Genomic DNA, 13,590 nt, shown 5'->3' with positions numbered 1-13,590 from the left:
CTCATCAGTTATGCCCCAGGCCACAGTTTATTCCTAAATCCTTGTGCCATTGATTTTAATCCTAGCAACACCTCTTCCTCGCCTGTCAGTTTCTATAACATAACACAGAAAGCACTTTCTAATCCCATTTACAAAAGAACATTCTTAAGGATTAAAGAAATGGCTTATTGAGTTCATGTATTTTCCTTGGTTCTTAAACTGTGCTTTATCTGTGAGCCGCTCATGACTTGTACCCTTTGACCATGGTAACTGCAGAAGGCACATCACACACGCATCTCTACTGTTAAGGATCTCTCTCTCTCTCTCTCTCTCTCTCTCTCTCTCTCTCTCTCTCTCTCTCTCTTTCTCTCTCTCTCTTCATGCCTGGACTCCAACACCCTTGATTGTATTCTTTCTTTTTCTTAATACCTCACAAGTTTGCTTCAGAATGACTTGTCCAGAAATACTTTTCTGTGCACGAGTGAGGATCATCTCTACACCTGAAGGGAGACCCAAGGGGACTCCTTCAGCAGCACAGCTAACAATGCGCACAGACAGGAATACCTCTGAAGCCAGTGCCAGAAAACTTTAATTTTTTTTTTCCAGTCGATGGAAGGGGACTTTATTTGGTCCCAGGGTCACGGGCCAGTTAATGCCCTGGCTTTATTTGACCTTCTTCTTGGGGCGCAGGTTGTTGGTGTGGCCGCACTTCTTCTTGCGGCAGTTGACTGCACGGGGGTGCAGGCGTGCATAGCACTTGCGGCAGATCATCTTGTCACAGTTGTACTTCTGGGCAAGCTGACAAAGGGACGGCTTGATGATGCCACCACGCAGACAAAGCACCAGGTGCAAAGTGGACTCTTTCTGGATGTTGTAATCTGACAGGGTCCGGCCATCCTCCAGCTGCTTGCTGGCAAATATCAGCCTCTGCTGGTCAGGTGGGATGCCTTCCTTGTCTTGGATCTTGGCCTTGACATTCTCGATGGTGTCACTGGGCTTGACCTCAAGAGTGATGGTCTTGCCCATCAAGGTCTTCACAAAGATCTGCATGTTGGTGTCTGCAACCCACTCGGTCGCCGTGTTGAAAAGAAAGGGCGAAAACTTTAATCTTGATATTCCACTTAGCAGACATGTGATCTTGAGATGGTCACTTCTAACTTCAATATTCTCACTTTTAAAACTGGTATTCATGGAGACAAAAGTGATACACTGAGGTGTTTGATGGAACACCTGGCACATTGTAGCTACTAGGGTTGAGTAAGTGCTGTTTGACTATGAATTTGCCTTGGACCAGGGATAGTCAGCCATCTCCTTGTCGTTCCTGGCCCATTCCTGGTTTAAGTACTGAGAAGACATACATCAGTAATTTTTGGCAGATCTTTTATACCCATAGTTTTCAAATCTCCCAGCTTGAGCATTTTCTGCTCAGAACTGAGCCAGGGCTTGAATCATTTCTTCATGAGCTTCTCTGTGTTGCTCATGGCCATAAGTCACCCTAGGATCCCAGCAACATTCAGGCCTATGGAGACCACAGCACTGATGTGAATGAACTGGGCTATCCTTCTCCTTCTGAATGGAAACACTGTGGGCTGTTTGATATGTGTTATCACTGATCATTACCTTCAGTTTGATTCTGTTTTTCAAGCTATTTTCTTCCTTTTCAGTGAACAGTGTTCTGTTCTTAGGAGTGGCCTCCCCTTGCTTAGGGAACATCACTTTCCTTCACCTGGTAAATGTGACATTGTAGCAGGCTTGTACCTGGACCCTCTGTCCATGTTGTGCTCAGGGCTATATAGAGGTTTCCTTGGAGGTCATCCTCTTCTCACCTTTCTGTATCAGTTACTTTTGTTTTGTGTTTTTGTGATCATAGTATTGGGCACAAATAACTGAAAAGGGAGATGATCCATTTTGGCTCATCGTTTCTGAGGGTTTCAGTCTATCATGACCAGGAAGGCATAACCAAGGTACTTAGGTCACTGCAGGAGAAATGTGTGTCATAGTCTCCACACATCGTTAGGAAACCTGGAGAGAGTGAGATAGGGACCAGGGACTAGACTATAAACTTAATTTTCAGAAGCTTGCCCATGGATCCATTGCCTCCAGCTAGGACTCCCCATCTGTGATGGTCAGTCTTGGCCGTCAAATTTATGAGATCTGGGATAAAGTAAGAGGCATGTCTCTGAGTGAATCTATGAGTATGTCTCCAAGGAGTCTTAACTGAGGGGAGAAGACTCACCCAGAATGGCCAGCACCTTCCAGTAATGGCCCAGAAGGTATTCGGGGAAAGCAGTACTGCTTCTTAATTTATCCAGCTTTGCCTTTTGCTGATATGTTCCTGTGCATTATTGCCATCAGTGAAACTGCTACTGTTTGTTGACAGTAGAGCTAAGAGCCTTCGTTCTTCTGGTGTGAGTTGAAGACCAGGAGCTCCCAGAGTCCTCTAGGTCCTAGAGAGGTTCTCAGCTTGTAGAGCGCCACCCCTTTGGGAGTTGAACGATCCTTTTACAGAGATCACGTATCCTGCATATCAGTTATTTACATTACAATTAATAACAGTATCAACATTACAGAAAGTAAATAGCAATGAAATAATTTTATGGTTGGAGTTCACCACAACACAAGGAGTTATATTAAAAGGTCACAGATTAGGAAGGTTGAGAACCACTGCTCTAGGACTTCAATGCCAGAGTGCTGAATCACGCAGCCTTGTGGACTGAGCAGCTACTGAATTCTCAGCCTCTCCCGTGTGTAGATAGTCAGTGTTGAACTACCCAGCTCCTATCAGTAAGCCAATCTAAAAAATTCCCTTCACAGTAGATGTTCAGTCAATAAGTTCTCTTTTCTATATTCATACATATAGTTGGTTAGTTATAAATGAATATATAGGGAGAGGGGAGGGAAAGTGGGGACAGATTAGTTCTGTTTAATTGGTTTAATTGGTTCATTTTCTCTATAAAACTGGCACAGTCCAGTAATTACTTGTTAAAGAAAGGAGGAAGGAGGAACAGAGAACAGAGATAAGACATGAAGAAGAAATAGATGCAGTCTATTTGCTGAATAATTCCAGCGAAGCACCAGCCCAATAAATGCCTTTAGAACTTTGCTTTAATACTCATAAAAGAATGGTAAACAATTTCCATGCCACTTGTGTGTAGTTAGACATCCATAAAAGGCTATAAATGGACTCAGACTGCTTCATGTAGACTAAAGCATACATGATACTACAATGAATAAACATCTGTGTGATGGTTTTAATAAAAATGGCTCCTATAAACTCATAGGGAGTGGCACTAATAGGAGGTATAGCCTTGTTGGAATAGGTGTGGCTTTATTGGAGGTGTCACTGGGAGTGGGCTTTGAGGTTTCAGATGCTCAAGCCAGGACCAGTGTCATCCTTTCTTTCTGCTGCCTTCTGATCTGGATGTAGAACTCTCAACCTCTTCTCCAGTACTGTGTCTCTCTGCATGCCACCGTTCTTCCCACCATGATGATAATGGACTGAATCTCTGAACTGTATGCCAGCTCCAATTAAATGTTTTCCTTTATAAGAGTTGCTGTGGTAATAGTGTCTTTTCACAGCAATAGAAACACTAATTTAAACAACTTGAGCCATTGAAAAAGGTGTTTTTCTCATAAACAATCTATGTTGAGACTTTAGCCCAGTAAACTGCATACAGCATCAAAAGCATTTAGAGAATGTTAGGGAATTGTATCCTAGTGGCCATGGTCAGTAAAAATCATTTATTACGAACATGTCTAGCCAGGATCGGTGGTGGGGAATGCCTTCTACATTAGACCTACAACATGACCTTTCTTCTCTTCTGTCCACAAGGCTGTGTGTGGGATCTCCAGGAAGCACACCTGAAGTAAACTGTCTTGCATCATAAAAACAGATGCATTCTGTGGGCAGAGTCTTGCAGATACTAGGCTTTCCAAAGCAGCACATGCAACCATTATCCTAAAAACAATTTTATAAGAAACTGCAACATGGGGCTTTGTGAAATCCTTTTGGTAATTGGGATATAATCCAAAGTAAAAATTTGGCTTTATTCCAAGAAATGTTCTAGAAATCACATACAACAACCCAAAATAAAGCTTGGCATAGTGGTTATCACCTATGATGCCAGCAGGTAGGAGGCTGAGGCGGAAGGACAGCTGTGAGCTCAAAGCCATCTCAGAGTACTTAGTTGGACTCTAAGTCAACCTGAGGCAATGCAGGACTGCATCTCACAAGACAATATGTTCTTCTCTCAAGCCCCTAAAGATCTATAAAATAAACTTCTCACTTGTTGTTTAGGCAAGTTTCATTTTATACCTCATTAATTCAAACAACCATTGAATAATGGAGAGATTGGGAACATAGAATGATGAGTATATGTTTGATTATGTTTGGTATGAATATGTGTATGATGTGGGATTTCCCTCTGTATTCTGTAATTACTATTAATGAATAAAGAAATTACTTTGGACATATAGCAGGGCAGAACTTAGCTAGGCAGGGAAAACTAAGCTGAATGCTGCTGGGATAAAGAAGGGTGGAGTCAGAGAGAAGACATGGAGCCGCTGGAGACAGACCACAGCCATGTGGCCATACACAGATTAATAGAAATGGGTTAAATAAATATGTAAGAGTGAGCCAATAAGAAGCTAGATCTAATGGGCCAAGCAGTGATTTAATTAATACAGTTTCTGTGTGATTATTTTGGGGCTAAGAGGCCGGGAACCAACAAGAGGCTCTCTCCCTTCTACATGTGTATTCAAGTTCATTTACTATAGTTTGAGAATTCATGTTCACTTTCAAAAACACATATTGAAACTCAATTCTCAATGCAACAGTAACATAACTGGTAGAACCTTTAAGAGGTCAGGCCATGAGGTCTTGAGAATGCCATCTAGATACTTTTCTCTTCTGCCTTCTGCTATAGGTTGCAGCAATAAGGCGCTGCCATGAATCACAGATATTAAATTTGGTACTGATGCTAGACTTTGCAACCTCCAGAACTATGAGAAAGGATATCTCTGATAAAGGAGGGCCCACTGTAGGTGGTATCATCTCTAGGAAGTAGTCTTGGGCTATATAAGAAACTAGCCAAGTATGAGACTGAGTAAGTGATTGAATCAAGCAACTTTTGCTCATTAGTGGTTTCTGCTTCATGTTCTTGTTTGAGTTCTTGCCCTGAATTAAGGTGAACTGAGACCTGGAAATGGAAGCCAAATAAATCCTTTCCTCCACTAAAGTACTTTTGACTAGAGTGTCTTATAAGAGGCAAGTTCATAGTACTAAGTGCTTACATTAAAAAAAGTTGTAGAGATCTCATATTAGCAACTTAACAGCAGATCTGAAAGCTCTAGAACAACACAAAAAAATCACACCCAAAAGGAGTACATGGCAAGAAATAACAAAACTCAGGACTGCTACCAATAAAGTAGATACAAAAAAAGTGAAAAACATAAGAATCAATGAAACAAAGACATAGTTCTTTGTGAAAATCAGTTGGACTGACAAACCCTAATCCAAATTAACTGGAGTGGAGAGAGAATATCTCTAAATTAAAATTAGAGATGAAAGGAAAGATATAGCAGCATATATTGAAGAAATTCAGAGAATACTAAGGACATACTTTAAAAACTTGTGCTCCACCAAATTGGAATATTTGAAAGAATTAGATAATTTTCTTGATAATACCACTTACCAAAGTTAAATTAAGATACGATAAGCAATTTAAACAAATCCATAACTCCTAGTGGAATAGAAGTGGTAATCAAAATTAACCAAATAAGCAAACAAACAAAAAATCCAGGCTCAGGTGGTTTTAGTACACAGTTCTAGCAGACTTTCAAAGAAGAGTTAATGCCAATACTCCTCAAATTATTCCACAAAAATAGAAACAAAAGGAAAACTGCCCAATTGTTTTATGAGGCTACAATTACCCTAATACCCAAACCACATAAAGACAAGCAAAAAAAGAATATTACAGATAAATTTCCCTTATGAACATAGATGCAAACATTCTCAATGAAATTCTTGTGAACAAAACACAAGAACAAATCAAATATTTTATCTACCATGCTTAAGTGGCTTTTATCCTAATGATGAAGGAATGGTTCTGCATATGAAAATCTATAAACACAATACACTACAAAACAAACAAAGACAAAAGCAACATGATCATCTCATTAGGTGGAGAAAAGGACTTTGACAAAATCCAATACAATTTCATGATAAAAGTCCTGGAGGGATGTACCTTAACATACAGTTTACAGTTCCATGTAGTTTACAGTAAGCCCAGAGATGGTAAGCCTAAATGGAGAGAAACTCAAAGCACTGCCACTAGAATCAAGAGCAAGACAAGGCTTTGCACTCTTTCCATGCTATTCAACATGGTACTTGAAGTCTTAGCTAGAGCATAAGACAACTGGAGGAGTTCAAAAGAAACAAATTAGAAAGGAAGAAGTCAAGGTATCTTTATTTGTAGATGATATGTTAGTATATATAAGTGATCCTAAAACATCCACTGGGAAACCCCTATACCTGATAAACACTTTCAGCAAAATAACTGGATACAAAATTAACTCATAAAATCAGTTACCCTCTTATGTACAAATGACAGACTAAGAAAAAATTATCGAAATAGCACCTTTCACAGTATCTTCAAATAATATAAAATATCTTGAGTTAACTCTAGCCAAGCAAGTGAAAAACTTTAAGATACTGAAGAAAGATCCTGAAGAGGTTATCAGAAGATGGAAAGATTGCCCATGTGCATAGATCAGTAGGATTAATATAATAAAAATGGTCAACCTAACAAAAGCAATCTATGGATTCAACGTGATCACTATCAAACTTCCAATACATTTTTCACAGATTGTGAAATAACTATTTTTCGATTTCACATGGAAACATAAAGAACCCAGGTTAGTTAAAGCAGTCCTGAATAATAAGAGAACTGATGGAGGTATTACCAACCCCACCCTCAAAATATACTACAGAGCTACACTAATAAAAATAATGGGATTGACACAAAAACATACACATTGATCAGTGGAATTGAATTCAAGAGCCAAACATAAATCCACATATTTGGACACCTGATTTTTGATAAAGAAGCCAGAAATGCATAGTGAAAAAAAAGACAGTATCTCCAACAAATGGTGCTAATCACACTGGACAGTGGCATGTAGAAAGAAGTGTGTGAATAGATCCATGCTTATCACCCCACAGAAAACTCAAGTCCAAATGGACCAAAGACCTCAACATAAAACTAGGCACACTGAACCTGATAGAAGTGAAAGTGGGGAATAGTCTTGAATTCATTGGCACGGGAGAAGACTTTCTCAACAGAACATAGCACAAACTAAGATCAACAATTAATGAATGGAGCTTCATGAAATGGAAAAGCTTCTGTAAGGCAAAGGACACCTTAATTCAGACAGAGTGAGAGCCTACAGAGTTGGAAAAGATTTTTTTTTTACCAACTCCACATCCCAGAGAGGATTAATATCCAAAATATATAAAGAACTCAAGAAACTAAATATCAAGAAAACAACACATTTAAAAACGGCATACAGATCTAAATAGAGAATTTTCAAAAGAGGAAACTGAAATGCCTGAGAAACACTGAAAGAAATGTTCAACATCCTTAGCCATCAGAGAAATGTAAATCAAAACTTATTTTGAGATTTTTATCTCATACCCACCAGAAGGGCCAAGATCAGTGAAACAAAAGATAGCTCACGCTGGCAAGGATGTGGAGTAAGGAGGACACTCACCCATTGCTAATGAGAGTGTCAACGAGTACAGCCACTATGAAAATCACTGCGGAGGTTCCTAAAGAAGATGGGAATCTATCTAACTCAAGACCTAACTATATCACTCTTGGTCATATAAACAAAAGATGCTTCATTATACCACAGAAATACTTGTTTAGTTATGTTCATTGCTGCTCTATTCATAATAGCAAAAATAGAAACAACTCCAATTTGATGAATGGATAAAAAATGTAGTAGTACATTTATGTAATGAAATATTACTCAGTGATTAAAAAAATGACATGAAATTCTCAGGTAAATGAGTGGAACTAGAAAAAAAATCATCCTGAGTAAGGCAACCCAGATGGAGAAAGATATGTGTGATATGTGTTTGCTTAAAAGTGGATATCAGCTGTAAAGTCAATGGTAACCACCCTACAATCCATAGACCCACAGAGGTTAGATGAAGTAAGGGGCTAGGGAGGAAGATAGATCTCATTAGAAAAGGAAATTAGAGGCTGGGCAGTGGTGGCGCATGCAGGCCTTTAATCCCGGAACTAGGGAGGCAGAGGCAGGTGGATCTCTGTGAGTTCAAGGCCAGCCTGGCCTACACACACAGAGAGAGAGAGAGAGAGAGAGAGAGAGAGAGAGAGAGAGAGAGAGAGAGAGAGAGAGGGGGGGGGGGGAGAAGTAGTGGGGGAAAGGCAGAAGTTGCCTCTTCGAGAGGAAGATAGAAAAGGAAGTCAGTCTGCAAGCAGTAAGGAAGATCTGCCTGCCTCAGCAGGAAGAGGGAGAGAGTAGGTGGGGCTTCAGATCATTACACCTGCCCCCTTCCTCTTTCCTCTCTCTCTCTCTCCCCCTCCCCCTCCCTCTCTCTCTCTCTCTCTCTCTCCTCCTCCTCCTCCTCCTCCTCCTCCTCCTCCTCCTCCTCCTCCTCCTCCTCCTCCTCCTCCTCCTCCTCCTCCCTCTCACTCTTCCCTCCATGCCCCTTACCCTTATACTCTCCCAATACCCACTGAATAAACTCTCTATACCCAAGCTCTCTCCTGCATGGCATGTCTGTCTGCTGTCTCCCACCAGACGTGGGGCCAGCCAGGGTCACCTGTGCCATAAATCTTTCACCTAGCCCGTGGCCTCAGTACAGCCTTTTGGGCATGACTTTCTTGAGATTTCAGCTTAGCGTCATGCAGTCATTCTTGATCATCTGCATTAGAATGTGGGGATTTTTACAATAAAATCATGTTTTCTATAAGTCTCAAGTGCCACATACATTTACTGTACTCTTAAAAGTAAAAAATTAACTCTGTTAAAAGAAAAAAAATGTGACTATAAGAAGTAGAGGGATATGACACCATTTTCCCAGAAACGTGTGTTCATTTTTATTTTTAAGGTTAATTTACTTGTTTATTCGTGTGTGTGTGTGTGTGTGTATGTGTGTATGTGTGTGTGTAGGTCAGACAATAAAGCTGTGGGAGTTGGTTCTGTCCTTTGATTATATGGGTCCTAAGGATTGAGCCCAGAATGCCAGGCTTGTGGGCAAGCACCTTTATCCACTGAGCCACCTCACTGGCACAAGGCACATATGTTCTTTTTAAATTGTGCAAATAGTTGAAAGGAGTTTTAGTTGATTTTGCCTCAGAGCCAAAGTTCCACCGTGCCTTGAGTTCACTCTGGTCCTTAACAACCTCTAGTGGTCCCAAGGCTTCCCTTCCTTAGAGAGCTGATTCCATTCGTCCTCAGCAGGTCTGTTGTCCCCATCCCCACATTCGCCTCCTACAGCATGCTCTAACCTATGTGCCACCTGTTCCTGATGATACTGAGCTTATAGACCCCTTTGGCAGACAAAGCGGACCACTGAGTCACTGTACCCAGACTGCAGCTTTCCTAGGGTTTTCTCTGCTCTTGTCTTAGTCTTACTGCACTGTAACATGATGGAGCCCACAGACCAATAGGCAGATCCACAGGAAGTGTATACGTACCTGTCCACCTGGAACAACCCATTTTGCAGAGCTATGGGAGCACTTGTCTTTTGGAAAAGTCACTGTTATATCTGTAAAAACCTTGTGAAGCCATGATTTTTCCGTTCAAAATGGGACTCATTCCAAGAACACCTCAGCAGTGTAACCTTGTGCACAGGCAGTGGAATAACCTTCTTCCAGTCCCCACACTCCAGGAGGCCTTGGTACAATGACATTCACTCTTTGTTCTAGCAGTCAAATTTACATAGAGTCAATCCCACAAAACTACCTGCTAACAGAACATATAGAAATTTCTATACCAGACAAGCACCAAGCAGTAAGGCAGCAAACAAATCTGGGTGTCCCCAAAGTTGGTTATCACCAAAGAAATTAGAGGAGGAGAATGGGGGAATCCAGGATTCAGGGACGTTGAGTAACTTTATCTAGTGGTTTGGGATGTCAAATACTTCCCCTTGAATGCTGGCTATTTCCTGGGTTGGGCCACTTGTTCCAGAGTACTGCTCTGTCAGGTTCTACCTGCCCTTTTTGTGATTTTTGATATGCATATTGTCATTGTCCTTGACTATGGAATTTTCCAACTGTGTCTGTAAAAACTAGAAACCTCAGGGAGATCAGCCCTTACTTATTCTTGCCTTTGCTACATCTGCTTCTTCTCCTTGCTCTTCTTTCTTCTCCTTATTCTTTCCTCCCTCTTTTTATTCTTCCTCTCCTCTGCATCTCCTTCACTTCATTTTTCCCCCTGCATGAAAAGTAAAGATGCAGAGGTAACATACTTGAGTTAATTTTTTACCCTCAGATTCTCGCCTGCCATAGACATCCAATTCTGAGTCCTGAGGGGGTACTGAGGCTGGTACTCACGGCCCCCAATCACAACACCCAGCACATGTTGGCCCCAGCAAAATGAAACTGTAATAAGCACAATGTGATGTTGCTGGTCTGGTTAGTACCGCTTTGCAATGTGCACAGCCTTGCTACCATCTGATGCTATATTTAAAGTACTGCTTGGAACTAGCTATGGCACTCAGCATGGCATGACATCTACACTCTCCTTCTTGCATATGCATAAGCTCATGACACATAAAGACTTTATCTCAAACAGGCAGCTTCATCTGGGCCCTCAGGAGGTGAGGTATATTGTGTGGTGTTTCCAGCAGTGGTGTAGGCTTGGCAACCAGCCAGCTTCTTGCTCCTTCTCTGGGAAATTTCACGGCCATAGGTGAGACTGTTATTATCAACACACACACACACACACACACACACACACACACATACACACACACGAGAGAGAGAGAAAAGAAGGGGGGGTGAGAGACCCGGATAAATTCAGAAACTTCTAGCAGAAAGAGTAGAGCCAAAAAAAAAAAAAAATCTAGCAGGGGGAGAAGAACCAAAAATCTAGGTTAGCAGGTTTAGTGACTCTGTTCCAGGAATTAGCTGGCCATAAAGTTAGACTATAATCTTGAGAATAATCTTCAGAAACAGGGAGTTATCCCCTTTGTGATTATCACTGGTATTTTCAAAATTTTTCAATGACGCCCTCCCTACCCCCTTTGATTTACTGGTTTGTGGTTTCTTCCCTTAAATACCCCTTCTCCCAGCTACTTGGGGTCGAACTCTACTCCTGCGTGGGAAATGAGTTTCGGCCCCAGTGCACTGGTTCCTGTCCTGTCAATAAACCTCGTGTGATTGCTGCAAGGATGGTCTCTCATAAGTTCCTGGGGGGGGTTGTGTTATCCCGAGACTTGAGTGAGAGTTTTCCCACTCCGGGGGTCTTTCGGGGGGGGGGAGAGAGAGAGAGAGAGAGAGAGAGAGAGAGAGAGAGAGAGAGAGAGAGCTGAGAAAAGTAATGCTAGCAGAGACCACACATCATTTGCCTCAAAACTTTATACATTTACCTAAAGTTGTATTTTCACGCTTGGTTTTACCTTCTGGATTCTGAGGGAAAACACATCAGTTCCTTCATAACTCTGTGTAGTTGATTAATGGTAAGTCACTATTGGAGAAGGGAGCTCCCTTAGAGATTCAGTCCTAAGATGCAAATTAAATCTTGGATGTGGATGTTTCTGAACGTTGCAGCCTCTGTACACGAGTGTGTGCTTGAGCTCTCGGGCTTAGGCTTCGGCTCCCTTCACGTCAGTGTATTTTGTTGTCTAGACAAGAGCAGTGAAGATGTGTTAGATTTAAAGCCAGTCGAGTTGAACATGGTGGTGAAGAACTTTAGCCAGCTTACTGCGACAGATAACATAGCAAAAACCATTAGGGGAGAGGGGACAATGAAACTCAGCCCCAGCCCTGCTTCCCTGCTTACTAACTATGGGATCTTGAACTGGCTACTCAGCACTTTTGCTCTTAAATATTATCAGTTGGAAGGTAATTATAACTGCTTTATAAATGTGTGGCAAATATCAATTGGAGGCAATAATCTGTGGGAAGCTTTTCTAGGCAATATGAAGTAAGCATTCAATCCATCGGAAGAAAACAAAGCATGACGGCCCAAAGCCAAGTGAACAATGATTTTTGAAAATAAACTTAACAATTGCCAAAGTAGTTTTGAAAATTTAAACACCTTCTACTGTAATTCCCACAGAAACTTTATGACTTCTTTTTTCTTCCTCCTCATAGAAAGTGGTTAGGTGCATAAATAACTTCTTTTGCCGCTGAGCAAATAGAATAGGAGAGCTCAGAACATATCAACACATGGTCATTAGAACATATCAACACATAGCCATTAGAACATACCAATTCATGGCCATTAGACATAGCATCACTGAGATTTAAATCAAGCCTTGATCTAACTGAAGACCAGGGTCTTGATTCACAGGATCTCCCAGTCATGCCTTTCCATGAGGCTGCTGCCATCTAAAAAAAAACACCAGAGTTTTCCTAAAGGCAAGGCACGGGCACGTAAGGAAGGGTGGCCATAAAAGCACAGGTCAAGTGCACACTGTCCATGAGAACTCCGTGAATCACACTTTTCTCCACCACCATTTCTAAGAGGGAGATGCGATTTCCACCTGTGATGGGCAGGTTTGGGGTTACAAGTACGTCTCCCTATGCTCACTGTAGGCCTCTAAGCATGGTGGGGCAAGAGTCTTTTTACAGAGTGTTACAAACACTTTTTAAAGGGGCCTTCTTAGGGTTTGTTTCTCACCTACTTGAATTTCCAATTTATCACTTGTGCCAATGCTCTATGTTCTGTGATGAGGTGAAGAATTCATTATTGACTGAAACTATGTTACATTTTATCCCTGGTCTGTGGGTAGTAAAATCCAGAAGCTCCATCACCAGTACCCCAAACAGTAGCAGGATGCAGTGCTTTCCCCTGGAGAGATGTCACACTTCAGGAAACTCTTGCAAAGGTACATACATTATGACGAAGACAGCATGAACAAGGTTGTTTCAGCAACATTACCAATGAGCTGCCCATACAACAATGAAAAAAGTCCAGCTAGAATCCCGAATGGAGAGGAAACTTAGAGAATGATGACATAATGGAATAATCAGCGGCAGCAAGAAGTAATCAACAATGGCTACACACATCAACATGGTGTAGACCTCCAGCAGACCACTGACTCCATCAAAAGAAGGCTGCACACAGCCCACAATGAGGAGGAGATATGACGTATGTTCTGACAGAGATTAGTCTGAGAGCATGATGCTGCATTGTTGAAATAGGAGTGGCAGGGCTGCGTCCCCGGCACCCGGCCGCCCGCATGGCTAGCTTATGCCCAGAAATAATTACACGGAAACTGTATTCTTTCAAACACTGCCTGGCCCGGCTAGGTCCAGTTTCTTATTGGCTAGCTCTTACATATTGTTCTAACCCATTTCTAATATTCTGTGTAGCCCATGAGCTGGCTTACCAGAGAGGATCTTAACCTGC

The 13,590-nt window shown here is 41.6% G+C and overlaps 1 protein-coding gene across 1 annotated transcript; it reads right to left on the bottom strand.

Annotated features, from left to right (window-relative positions):
• Positions 1-585: 585 nt before the first annotated feature.
• LOC126507874 (ubiquitin-60S ribosomal protein L40-like) lies at positions 586-1,066 on the bottom strand. The gene has a single exon (XM_050152710.1). It carries the CDS (start codon positions 1,027-1,029, stop codon positions 643-645), a length of 387 nt encoding a protein of 128 aa, XP_050008667.1. The 5' UTR covers positions 1,030-1,066; the 3' UTR covers positions 586-642.
• Between the last annotated feature and the right edge of the window lie 12,524 nt (positions 1,067-13,590).

The sequence above is a fragment of the Alexandromys fortis genome, unplaced genomic scaffold (genome assembly GCF_014885135.2).
Source record: "Alexandromys fortis isolate MF-2015 unplaced genomic scaffold, M_Fortis_MF-2015_v1.1 scaffold_54, whole genome shotgun sequence".
In the NCBI taxonomy this organism is placed as follows: Eukaryota; Metazoa; Chordata; class Mammalia; order Rodentia; family Cricetidae; genus Alexandromys; species Alexandromys fortis.
This window is presented reverse-complemented; position numbering and strand designations above follow the sequence as displayed.